Raw genomic sequence first — 12,736 nt, forward strand, 5'->3', positions numbered from 1 at the left:
GTAGGCCAACCTATGCTGTAAAGTGACTTTGTCTCCTCTCAGCTGCACACTGTCAGCAAACGCAATTGTCCCGCTCTGCCAGTCAAAGGCCTATTCTCCCTTACCAAAAACTCCGTGCAGCGAAAAATCTTTGCGCGCCAAAACAAATCCCCAACGTCACCCCATCGAGCCCGACTACGCTGCCATCGAAAAAAAGCTACAACAGCACCTTTTACATCGAGTTTGGGCACGATTTCAACTTAATAGGCCCCGTTTTATGACTTGATCGCTTTTTTTCGCGGTTTTTCCGCCGCCTACACGCCCTTCCTCCGACCTTCCTTTAACCCCCTGCCAACATGTCATCACGCAAGGTTCGCGTCAAGAAGTTGAATGTCAAAACGACACTTCCAGTCCTCCGCGAAGACCAGATCGATCCCAACGAATACGAAGCTCTTACAACTGATAATCAAATCGCGACAGGTGTCGAGCAGGCAGAGGAAAACGTAAGTGCTTCCTCCTTATGCCACCTTTCGTGATATCACGTGTATATTCACGTGACACGACTTGACTCACCTTTCCATCTGTTTTGATTGGATGGTACTATCATCCAATCAAATGCCACCATGCTCCACCCAAACCTCGATACTTACAGTTGCAACAGGAATACCATCTTCAGACTATTCTCAAGGAGGCGGGAACCAGCAATGATCAAGAAATTCCTGTCCCTCCTCCCCAGGAGAGCGACATCAACTATGATGATCTCTATCCTGTCCCTTTCCACAAGCCCTCCACTTACATTCGCTTCTCACAAACAGTCGAGGAGTGCATAACATGCCTCTATGATATGACCACAGAGGATGATGAGTTCCTCAAGCAGTACAATAGTAAACCGCCCGCTACGGGAGCTCTCTCCGAAGATGACTTCGAACATATCATGGAGGTGTTCGAAGATACTGCCGCAGAACAAACCCCATTCGCAGCAGTCGATAATACCGTTGCCGCTTATGATATGATGTTGCCAGGCCTTACTCACCTCAACAAATCGGTTTCGACGGATGTACTCCAGCACGCCAAACCCGTATACGAGTACTGGAAGTCAAGGCGGCAGGAAGCTGGGAATAAGCCATTGCACCCCAGCCTTAAGTTTGAGACGCACCAGGAGACTGACGACACAGACCCCTTTGTCTGCTTCAGACGACGTGAGGCTCGCCAAACCCGAAAAACCAGAGCTCGTGACAACAAGATTGCAGAGACCCTCAAGAAGTTGCGCCGCGAACTTGAGGATGGCCGGCAATTGGTTCTTCTGGCGTATGAACGTGAAATGGTGAAACGAGAAGTCATGTCTATGGACCGTGCTATCTTTGAGGAAAGGGCAAGACTCAAAGACATGAAGCTTCGACTGGGGATCAAAGGCGAGGACGAGGATCTCGTCAACCAAAAGGTATGCTTCGTGTCCAGATCAGTTCCACTTGGTCCTAACTCAAATTGCAGCCTCAAAAACGCAAGCCCGTGGAACCCCCCGTTGTGCGACAACCGACTGGTGCTCATTTGCGGCAACCTGTACGGTCTGATGGTAGAACTCTCGATGCTGACCTTGTTCTGCTATCGGACAAGTTAGCAGAGAAGGAGACTGAACTGCGACTTGATATAGAAATGAAGGTTCAGAATCACCGAAAGTGGAACCAGAACCACATTGACCTCACTCGAGAGCCACTGTCACCGGTCAAGGAACAGGGTACAGAAGTCAAGTTCCGACAAGCCAAGACGCAGTACTTGATGACGCCTCCGGCGTCTACATCTTCGGAGATGGAAGTAGACGAGATTGCACCTGACGCCATGCAGCTGGATAAACATGAACCACCGGTGTTCCAGTTCACCGCTGGGTCAGGCGAACAGTCAAAGGGTAGTCAGCCTGCCTTCCGTCGCCGTATCGGTCGCTTGAATCGATTATGGATTGACCGAAGAGGAATGGTGACGCCACCACGGGAACTTGGTGAAGATAGATCGGATCGGTGGAAGTATGACTCTGACTCTGACGATGATGAACCGCCTGTGTACGAGGTGGATCCATTCGACACCCGAGCACTCAAATTCAGAGCGACAATTCCGCTGAATCCTTATATGTTTAGAGGACGTCCAGCAGTTCCCCCAGAATCTGTGGCAGCAGCGCAAGCACAGGCTGGTAATCGAGTGCTGCCATCGCCAGCAGTGGCGGCAGCGCATGCCCATGCCCAAGCGCACGCCCAAGCAGCAGCACAAGCGCATCTGGCGGCACAAGCCCAAGCCAAGGCGCAAGCGGCCCAAGCCGTGTCGTAAGCGGAGGGCGGGGAGGAGGATTGTATGAATATGGCGGTTATTTGTCTTATACCCATTACTTAAGAACAGAGCGGCGGACCGCTGGGCGAATTCGATAAACCCGGCGGTCAACAAATTCGTCGTGTATATTATTTAGTCGTTGACGAGGGCATTGCAAGGAGTTTCGGAGCGGGTGGTCGGTTTTCGGGCTCGAAAATGGGATATAGCCTGTTTGATGGCCCGGATCGAGAAAAATGAAAAAAAGGAGAACGGTATCATTACGACCGCAACAAGAACAGTTCCATGATGATCATCTCTTGTGACGTGTTAGTTCGTGACTGTAGTAGAAGAAGTCGTAGTGGGAGCGTGAGATGGTCATGTGGATGTCATGCTGTAGGCTGAGGGGAAGCTCTGTAGGGTCGGGATCGGATGTGCCGACTCAGCGAAGACGAGTTCTTGGTACTGGTAGAATAACAATACTCTAGTAAGCAGAATAACGTAGATATGTGGTCGTGATAGGCTGTGCGTGGGACAAACTGAAGCTGAAGAGTCAGATTGTGAGGTTGTAAAAGGTGATCAAGCTTGGCCGAAAGGACCTGGCTGATATCGTACCAACAAGGGTCTTGCAGCTGTGCAGGAAAGAAGGACACGTATAACAAGAATCAGTGCGTCTATTACAGAAACAGGATTCGTAGAGTGTACCTTCTGGAAGGGATATCAGAAGGCACAGACTAGGTCTAGACAGGAAAAAGATACTGAGCACAGAATGAGAGTGATGGAGGAGGCTTTGAAGTGGAGGGTGGGCTGCGGGTGAAAGAAAAGTGGCCGGCGAACCGGACGTTGTGGATTTACACGAACTTGATTAGCAGCCACAGCAGAAAGCATTCTTTCCCGACCTACAGATTGTGGCTACCTCCTTCTAGTGGACCTCTGGAAACACAGAAAAAACGATCTTTTTTATTTTCTGCATAATGATTTTTTTATAGGTAGGTAGGTAGCTTGTAATTACAGCCGTGCTTCAAATATAGTACTGTTAATCTCAAGAAAGTACATCTATCAGTGACAGATCAACTTGGAGTAGAATATATATGCATTGTACGGATACGTTACTTTCTACCTACTAAGTGAATAAGAATGTCTTGTCTCGTTATTCACAACCAATTCCAAAGATCTACCATCATGTATTTTTTTCTTCTTTGTTGCCAACCGTTCACGGTTTAGCTGGGACCCTGAAGATTTCAAGAAAAAAACGGAACCTTCCCGCCCCCTCTAGGCACTTTTACTCTGATGAAAGGGAAATGTGGCTGATGACGCCTGTCGAATAATTTGACGTTTAAGCGAGGCGAGGGGTTTGTAACTGCTGCCCTTTTCAGACGACGAGTAGATCTGCCCCTCTATCGATTAGAGAGTCTGATCACATTCTTGACATCACTAACAAAAAGATCAGATAGATATTCAAGTAGCGTTCTAAAGATATCGAGTATAGGTAGTTTCTATTCAATCATTTTGTCTTTCTGATTTATGACAAAGCTATATGCATATGCAACTCACCTGTGCAGGTAGACCCTCACCAACGTCAACGTCAACACCATCATCTCGATAACCCCCACCTTTTCATCCTCCCATCTTTAACCTCACTACCACGCCTCATCACATTAAAAATGGCATTCGCAAACAAATCCTCCTATATCGCCCTCGGCTGCGAAGGCTCTGCCAATAAGCTCGGCATAGGCGTCATCCTCCACACACCAACCGAAACCAAGATCCTCTCTAACCTCCGCGACACATTCGTCTCCCCTCCAGGCACAGGGTTCCTCCCCAAAGATACAGCTGCGCACCATCGCGCACACTTCGTCCGTCTCGCCCGCGAAGCCCTCGCCGAAGCGAAAATCACACCTGCAGATGTCGACTGCATCTGCTACACAAAGGGACCCGGCATGGGTGCCCCGTTGAATTCGGTCGCTGTGGCAGCCAGGGCGTTGAGTCTACTCTGGGATAGACCACTTGTGGGCGTGAATCACTGCGTGGGACACATTGAGATGGGAAGATATATAACCGGCGCAGAGAACCCAGTTGTGTTGTACGTCTCGGGTGGCAACTCGCAGGTTATTGCGTATGCGGAGCAGCGATATAGGATATTTGGCGAGACGCTGGATATAGCGGTTGGAAATTGTCTCGATCGATTTGCTCGTACGCTCGAGATCAGCAACGACCCTGCGCCAGGTTACAATATTGAACAGCTTGCCAAAAAGGGAAGTAAACTATTGGATATTCCTTACGCGGTCAAGGGCATGGACTGTTCGTTCTCCGGCATTCTGGCGTCTGCCGATGCCCTCGCTGCCCAGATGAAAGCTGGCGCAGACTTCACACCTGAAGACCTTTGTTTTTCACTACAAGAAACAGTATTTGCCATGTTGGTGGAGATCACAGAGCGAGCTATGGCGCACGTTGGGTCTTCGCAAGTTCTTATTGTGGGAGGTGTTGGTTGCAACGAGAGATTGCAGGAGATGATGGGACACATGGCGCGAGAGCGAGGAGGATCCGTGTATGCGACTGACGAGAGATTCTGTATCGATAACGGTATAATGATTGCCCATGCTGGATTGTTGGCATATGAGACGGGATTCAGGACGTCATTGGAAGAGAGCACTTGTACACAGAGATTTAGGACCGACGAGGTTTTCATCAAGTGGAGAGATTGATTCTCCCAATAACAAAATTATGATGGCCATTCTCTTCTTGAATGTATTTGTAGGAATTGAGTTGTGAAATACCTCGTATCCCCTTTATCGTGGTGTCAAGTATATTTGACATGCCTCTTGTCGGCATTTCCGTCACTTGTCTTATATCCAGTTACAAGCTTAAGCCAAAGCATCGTCCCAGCTTATCTCTGGAACATATTCCCTCATATATACTTCATACACAGTAATCGTTCCAACATCATATCGTAGCCTCGCGAGTATTTTGAGCATGCAGTAGTCCGAAGCTCATGCATCCGTTTGATGCCCTCTAACATATGTTTCGTTCATCTCCACTTAACTTTCGTCGGAAGCAGTGGGTTTGTAGACGATTGTGGTCACATACTACATTGAGTAAGCATCACTCTTTTTGTGTTGACCATAACTAAACATACCTTATCCCTATACCGAGTAGTAGCAGAAACAGCAAGAATATTGTTCTTGATGCTACTAGTGGCAAGATGGTTCAATATCGTGTGATTTGGCATATTGAGAACACTGTTGTCATCCTTCATGAGAGTCGCTGCATTTAGTATCGGCTTGCTGAGGAAGCCTGGCAAAGCAGGGGGATTTGGCAGTCTCTCGATTGCGTTGACTGCATACTGGTACGCTTGCGAATCCTCAGCTTGGTCAAAGTCGACAAGGTATTTCGGAATTTGACTACGATATGCTTCTGGAGGGGGCACGGGTTTGCCCTTCGGTTGGGGCGGTGGCTTCGAACCGCCAGGGACTGCCCCCTGAGCCTGCTCGATCGCCTGAGTAGCAACAGCAGCTTGACCTTCGGCGTGCGGAGCGGCCGGGGGTGCAGGAACCTTGTGGGCATCATCGGGGCTGACTTCGATGTAGTTGACGAGATTGTTGCCAAAGTCTACAGTGGTGGGTAGATCGGGAGATGTCTGCATAATACCATCCACCAAAAAGCGGACATGGTGAGTGCCTGGCAGAACATAAACTGTCGTTGAGAAACAGCCGGGGCGACCCTCGCTAGATAATACGTCAGTGACCGCATTTTGTAAACACATCCTCACAACTCCTGAATCGCATGAGGGACGATCTTGTACAACGATGGCCCGAGACCACAAAGCAGCCACGGAAACACAGATGGCGCAGTGATCACCTCATGTCTCAGAGAAGTCAATAAATAGCATCATGACACTTACATGGGATGCAACCGTTGCTTACGATTCCATTGAAAAATGGTACCAGTCACGTAAATCTTGTCGCCCCCACTGATCCATTCCAGCTTGGTCTGGACAACAGGTCTAGTCTTGTCAACCCGCAACTCCTCACCGTCCTCTTCATCTACTGTCGTGGCGCTGAGGGCAGAACTCTTGCGGGTAATTCCGTCCAAGGAGTCGATGGGCTCGACATCAGCCTCCTGATCATTCTCTGGTGCTAGAATTGGAGATCCTGGTGTGTGTACCTCCTCATCGATAGGAAGAGGAAGACGAGGAGGTCGAGTCAGGTACATATCTGTAATACTGCTGTTTGGGATCAACGCAGAGTCGTGGACGTGGGCGGATTGATGTGATCGTAGAGAAGAGGATTCCATAGGGACATCGAGAGGCTTAGTCGGTTCGTCGCGGGGGTGCGATTTGGATTCGGGCGTTGCGGCACCCTGTTTCTCGGCGATAGCCTTGGCATCAGAGGAAGAAGCAGTCTTATGCACCGCGGTGAAGTTGCTATGTGGAGAGCCGCTAAGAGAAGACACCGCCGTAGGAGGCAAACTCTTTGGCCGATTGATCACCGTTGAGCCCTGGGCCTGTGCCATAGAAGGCTCCGGCGGCGCGGCAGAGCGATGCGTGTGTCCAGTTATGATATTGCGGGCATCCTTGCGCAGATGATGGCGGGGAGATTCGTGGCCATGAAGATGACCGTGGGCCGAACCCGGAGCTGAAGTAGTCGGCGTGGTCGGTTTGGAGGACGAAGACGTGTTGTTACCCATATTTGCGACCTCCTGTCCCCTCAAAGGGATATCCTTTGACTCTTGAGAACGTGGGCGATCGTGAGTTTGTGTCTAAAATTTGTAACCACGGTTGGAGAAATGTTCGGTTTGTCGATATCTTATCGGTACAATGACACAAGCATCAAGCCTGAATTGAATGACGCAGCAAAGTTGGCGACTAAAGAAATGATTTGTTGGGAAATTCTGTACGTTGCGCGCCCAGCGCCAATTGGGCGTTTGTGTCAAGAAAAGAGGTGGACGAGCAGGAAACGGCCTGACCTGACACGACAGGGTTGGTGTGTGAGAATCCGGGGATGACAAGACGGGGTCTTTTGTGTAGCGTGATGTGAGGATAAGTGATTCAGATTTCGGATTTCTAATGCAAAGAAGGGCGTATAAATTTCGCTGTCCAAAAGTAAGAATGTGTTGTCTCGCTATATGGCGATGATGCGATAAATAGCAAGAGAAAAATATGTTGTTTATGTTGTTTTGCAATATGTTCTGAGGCGTTTATTTCAACCGGTCGTCGCCAATTTGTTCGTCGTCGGTCGCGGGGGTGGAGATGGAGAGGATTGATGAAATGGAGGAAGGGAAAGGGAAGAGAACGGGTGGGATGTCTGAGTTGTGGTGGGGAGCCTGATAGGTGACGATCCAGCGGTACCTTGCTCTACTAATAGTATTGCCCATTGGCAAGGTCACTCAGCAGCTACCATTAACAGAATATCCTAAGCTCATGCCCATGAGGTCTCCACTCAATCTCGATTAGACATGAGCTCTCATCCACAACAGCTCAAGGGAGCTTCAAGGAGGTCGGTCTAACCTCTCCTCCATACATTATCCATACCTACCTAACTACCTAATCATAGATATTCTGTACCTGGACAACCTATTAATCTCTACGTGTTTCTTACCTTCAGTATTGAACTTTTGGCAGTTCTTTCCTCGCTTAAACACTGTATTTCATCTTCAACCTTGGCTTATGATGTAACTCTCCTTGTCTACTACCTACCTACCTACTAGACAACAAAAAAACACACTTTTCATCACCAGCTACAATATGTCCGATCACGCACTCCCGACCTCCACAGTCGTGGCAGCGGCACATGCTGAACAAGCTTCACCGACAATCTCCCCCTTCATTCTCGCTTTTGATATTATTGTCGCTGTCTTCACCTGGATCTTCTCATTCGACTGGCCCGCCCTCTTCCTACGCATCTTTACTATCATTGGCTTCCCCTTCCGTCTTATTCTGTTTCCATTATCTTTAGTTGCCAGTGTCCTTCTTACTGTCTTTGCTCCTGCTATATACTTGTTTTCTTATGCGGTAGCTGGAGCGCGTTCTATTTGGGCTTTTTTGGCTGGCTTAGAGGTATGTTCACCACGCACAACTAGACATGGGATAACGAGCTAACATCCTGTAGCCATTGTACACATTTGTAAGACTAGTCAACTCCCCGAATATCTCTTCCTATTCTAACTTGGTTTCAGTTTGGTGCAGCTGCTGGTGTTGGCATCATGGCCGGTGTCGCCATAGCTCTCTTCTCATCCATCATCACATCCTACCTAGGAATGCAGAATGACGACCTCGGCCCAAAGCGATCAGCTTCTAAGGAAAGCCTGCTCGAAACAAGCAGTCGGAGAGACTCGCTGTCCTCAGACACGGATCTTGGGTGGCAATGGCTGGACTCATCTAGCTCGAGACGCCGGCCAACTAGTGGTTTACTTTCACAAACAATTCACGAGGAGGATGATGATTCAGAGTATTGATCGCATATGAACGCTATGGTACACCAGAATAAAGCCACGAGCTTCCTGGCCTAGGGATAATCTTATATCTCGTGTTTCTTAAAATCAAAGGGTTAAAGTATGAAGACCTTTTGGGTACATCTTTGATGCGTCGCTTCACCTAAACGCCAGATATATGGCTGGCCTTGTCGAACATGTTCTCTCCTTATTTCACTCCGTTGCGCCGTCCGTGTTCCTGCTATGCACGAAACGACATTGATTAGAAATCTGCCTGCTCCTCTATGAAACTCCATACGGCAGACCCTGTCGCCGTTGGGGTCCAGGCGTTTGTCGTCTCCCTTGATCCATGAGTCGTATGTATCCATTAACATCTGCCGTTGTGAACGTTGTCGATTGATTCTATCTCCGATACCCGTTGTGATCGGGCCTGTCTCGGTCTCTTGATCGGTCGTGCCTTGGTGATCTGCTACGGCTCATGGTACCACGGTCCCTGTCAAAGCGACGATCCTCTCTGCTATTGCGGCGTCGACGGTCATCCCTGGGCGGCGGGCGATCATCTCGTGGTGGTGGGCGATCGTCCCTTCGTCGGCCTGGGTCATCTCGGTTGTATGCAGGGATGTAAGTGTCGACGTCTGGTCCTCTTGGCCCAGGCGGTCCTCTAGGGCGAGGAGGCCCTCGCTCTCGAAAGTCCGCATCGTCGTTGTTGGGAGGTGGTCGTGGAGGTAATCCAGCACCTCGCTCTCGTTGCCAAGCGGGACGACGATCGTCAGGCCCATTGCGATACCTACCTCCATTCACTCCGTTACGACCATTTCCATAAGGCTCATTGCTATTAAAGCCTGCTGTAGCGCCGTTGGCGTCGGGACCAACGCCCACAGTTCCACCCTTGGGAGCAGGAGGTAGAGCGGCCTTGCGATCGTGGAACTTTCTACGGTCCAATTCGTGACTCTCTTCGTAGGTAGGGATCTCATGGGGTTCAAGTGGCAGAGGCTGCATCTTGAACCATGGGTGTTGCAAAGCATCAACTGCATTGATTCGTGTCCGCCAATCAAGTTTGAGAAGTTCTTTAAGTAATGAGACGGCTCCTTGGCCGTATCTGAAGGCGGTGTTAGTGACGCGGCATATCTTGATGTTTGATACGACTTACTGTCTGAAGCGGTTCTCCAGGTTCCCTGTTCGTGACCGAGGAGTCAAGTGCTCGGCTCCAGGCAGTGATTTCCATCGGGGCATGTTGTCTTCGGTAGGAGAGCCCATGAGGTCCCAGATGATATCAAGTTGGGCGGCATCACTCTCACCCGCCAAGATGGGCTTTCCGTATAGCATTTCGCCAAAAACGCAGCTGTACAAGTCGTTAGAATTAACAAGGTATCAAAGCTGTCAGGCGGTACTCACCCTACTCCCCATACGTCAATAGCGGGGGTGTATTGTCGCAGTTGGAGCAAAAGCTCAGGCGGTCGGTACCATCTAGTGACAACTAGGCCGGTGTAATCTCGTTTGCCCTCGCCCATGGGAACTCCGGGCTGTGGTGTCTTTCCGTCGTAGTGTCGGGCAAGACCAAAATCAGCAATTTGCAGGATACCCTTGTTGTTGATCAGCAAATTGGCCGCCTTCATATCGCGGTGCAAGATGCGACTGTCATGTAGGTATCGAAGACCCTCAAGGAGCTGCAACATGTAGCATTTGATTTGAGGTTCCTTGAACTGAACTGAAGGGTTGTCGAGGAGGCCGGACAGATCGTGGTCCATGTAGGGAGTCGCCATATATACGATAGGCTTTTTGCGCTTATCAGCTGAAGGGATGGTTAGCCGGGAACGATGAGATGCAGTCAAAACTGCTTACTTTGCCTGGTAGGGTGCTCGATAGCCATATCCTCTAGTCTGAGAATATTCTTGTGTGACAAAAGCTTGAGAAGCTTGATCTCGCGGAGGGCGGTAATAGGAAACTTGTCTTTGTTAGTGTGGCTATCTCGGTGGGGTGGTACATGTACATACACCATCCTTCTCATGATGCATGATGATCTTCTTCAAAGCGACAAGGGCGCCAGTTCTGCGCAGTCGGGCACGATGAACCTCACTAGGCAATGGTTAGTATAAGCGATCGAGTTGTATTATTGTCGTGAACATCGGATTATGCCGCGATGGTGAAATCATACCCAAAGGTTCCTTCTCCCAACTTGCCCAGCAGCTCATAGTCGGAAATGCGCGAGCAACCCTTGAAACTCGATCGTGGCCTCAAATGGTTCAGGGCAAAAGTTCGAGGCGAAGTGCCATCGGGTGTTGTTTCTGATAGTTTCTCCATCTCGTCGAGGCTGCGCGATGTTGGATTTGAAGTCGGCTCGAGAGGTTGACGAAGGATGCGCGCGTCAAAGAGAGTGAGGCGAGGAGGCTTGTTAAAGGATTCGCATCGCTTTTCGATCGTGGATCATGGGTAAAAAATAGAAGAAATTCGGACGTTTTATGATTAACAAGTAGTAAGGAATCGAACAATTGGCGCTGATGGAGGTTCAATAGGGAGAGAGGGTGTTTTTTTTTTGTAGTAGGGATGTTTGTCGCCCCGTTGATTGATCCTACCTATTGTCAATGCACTGACAATACAGCCAAGGCGAGAGTTTAGAGAGGCGCAACAAGGCGGTGAGTGGAGACATATGGCAGAACAGTTAGAAGAGGACTAGCGTTTGTAGATTATGGGCTTTTCAAGAATACGTATCTGCAAACCCTTGCGCATCTGGATCCATCCTGTCATTTAATACAGGTTTAGCTGATCGCCATTATCAAGATTCTCTCTCTTTTCTAGCGATTCTCTTGCAGTAGGGGACCATTTGCGATCGTGTTGGTGTATACGTCACATGTAGTACTGAGTAGGTAATTCTAGCATGCTATCTATCAGTGTACATGCCTAGGTACCTACTACTACCTAGGTACTTTCGACGATTTGGGTATTGAACCAAAACTACCTAATCAAGTGTTTGATTAGATTCAACCTGACGTAGCCATTGATTTTTGTAATTACCTAGCGTCTTGTAGTGTTTACATGTAACTATGTACAGTTCCGTTAAAAAGTCCCGACCCGATAGAATTTCCTTACTAATAACTACTACCTTTAACGCTTTTTTAATAATACTTATAAAATAGCTATATTTTTTTACTATTTTAATTAAGTTAAGTTAAGTATTTAATTACTATATAATTTTTTAATTAGCTATTTTAAGGTTATATAAGGCTATATAAGAATTAATAAAAACTAAGGGTTAAAATTTTATCCTAGATTTATATTAGATTTATACTGTAATAGGACTTAGAGGTAGCTAGGTAGATTCTTAAAGGTAAGACCTATATTAATATAAGACTAAAGCTTATCTTTTTCTTTAAAGGATTATAAGATTTTTAAATAAATCCCCTTAAAGTAAGTCTTAATATATAGCTAAGAACCTCTTAAAGATTATAAATTTAAACCCTATTATAATTATATCCCTCTTTATAGTTAATAACCTTAATAATTAAAAGAAATATTTAAATTATTTTATTAATTAATTAATAATATTAATTAGCTATTAAGTATACCTTTTTAATTTAATAATATATTTAATTATAATAAAATCTTATAAAAGTAAATAAATAAAAATATATATTTTTCTTAATTATAATAAATCTCTTTTAAAAGGCCTCTTTTTTTAAGTTTTTTTATTTTCTTATTATATTTAACTTTTTAGCTTTTCTTTTATATTTATAATAGCTTATTTAATATATAATAATTCTAAGAGGAAGGATTATTATATATGCTTATATAAGCTAGTTATATAAGTATAAGTAGGTCTTTAAGACCTCTTAGTTTAAAACTTACTCTTATAATAATAAAAAAATTATCCTTTTTCTTACTTACTAATATTATATTACCCTTATAATTCTATATTAAATAGTAATAACTATAGCTATAAAGACCCCTTTTTATTTAAGCTATTAATATACTTAACTATCTATATTAAGTATACCTTTTTTCTAGTAATCTAATTAAAAAAACTAAAAATTAATTTACT

At 46.7% G+C, this 12,736-nt stretch overlaps 5 protein-coding genes across 5 annotated transcripts; 3 read left to right on the plus strand and 2 right to left on the minus strand.

The window, feature by feature from the left end:
• Positions 1 to 335: 335 nt before the first annotated feature.
• Positions 336 to 2,295, plus strand: EPL1 (Enhancer of polycomb-like protein 1; the record flags this gene model as incomplete). Its single annotated transcript, XM_044855581.1, has 3 exons — positions 336 to 482; positions 641 to 1,420; positions 1,471 to 2,295. The coding sequence occupies 3 exons, from the start codon at positions 336 to 338 to the stop codon at positions 2,293 to 2,295; spliced, it is 1,752 nt and encodes a 583-aa protein (XP_044702894.1).
• Positions 2,296 to 3,935: 1,640 nt separating this feature from the next.
• Positions 3,936 to 4,976, plus strand: KAE1 (putative tRNA threonylcarbamoyladenosine biosynthesis protein kae1; the record flags this gene model as incomplete). Its single annotated transcript, XM_044855582.1, has 1 exon — positions 3,936 to 4,976. The coding sequence occupies one exon, from the start codon at positions 3,936 to 3,938 to the stop codon at positions 4,974 to 4,976; it is 1,041 nt and encodes a 346-aa protein (XP_044702895.1).
• Positions 4,977 to 5,309: 333 nt separating this feature from the next.
• On the minus strand, positions 5,310 to 6,957 carry FPOAC1_011200 (uncharacterized protein; the record flags this gene model as incomplete). The annotated part of the gene is made up of 3 exons (XM_044855583.1): positions 5,310 to 5,357; positions 5,408 to 5,996; positions 6,173 to 6,957. The coding sequence occupies 3 exons, from the start codon at positions 6,955 to 6,957 to the stop codon at positions 5,310 to 5,312; spliced, it is 1,422 nt and encodes a 473-aa protein (XP_044702896.1).
• A 1,057-nt stretch (positions 6,958 to 8,014) lies between these two features.
• FPOAC1_011201 (uncharacterized protein) lies at positions 8,015 to 8,724 on the plus strand (the record flags this gene model as incomplete). Its single annotated transcript, XM_044855584.1, has 3 exons — positions 8,015 to 8,326; positions 8,379 to 8,393; positions 8,446 to 8,724. 3 exons carry the CDS (start codon positions 8,015 to 8,017, stop codon positions 8,722 to 8,724), a joined length of 606 nt encoding a protein of 201 aa, XP_044702897.1.
• Positions 8,725 to 9,102: 378 nt separating this feature from the next.
• Positions 9,103 to 11,001, minus strand: BUR1 (serine/threonine protein kinase, CMGC, CDC2/CDK sub; the record flags this gene model as incomplete). Its single annotated transcript, XM_044855585.1, has 6 exons — positions 9,103 to 9,799; positions 9,851 to 10,042; positions 10,096 to 10,492; positions 10,543 to 10,645; positions 10,695 to 10,776; positions 10,856 to 11,001. 6 exons carry the CDS (start codon positions 10,999 to 11,001, stop codon positions 9,103 to 9,105), a joined length of 1,617 nt encoding a protein of 538 aa, XP_044702898.1.
• Between the last annotated feature and the right edge of the window lie 1,735 nt (positions 11,002 to 12,736).

Source organism: Fusarium poae, chromosome 4 (genome assembly GCF_019609905.1).
Source record: "Fusarium poae strain DAOMC 252244 chromosome 4, whole genome shotgun sequence".
In the NCBI taxonomy this organism is placed as follows: Eukaryota; Fungi; Ascomycota; class Sordariomycetes; order Hypocreales; family Nectriaceae; genus Fusarium; species Fusarium poae.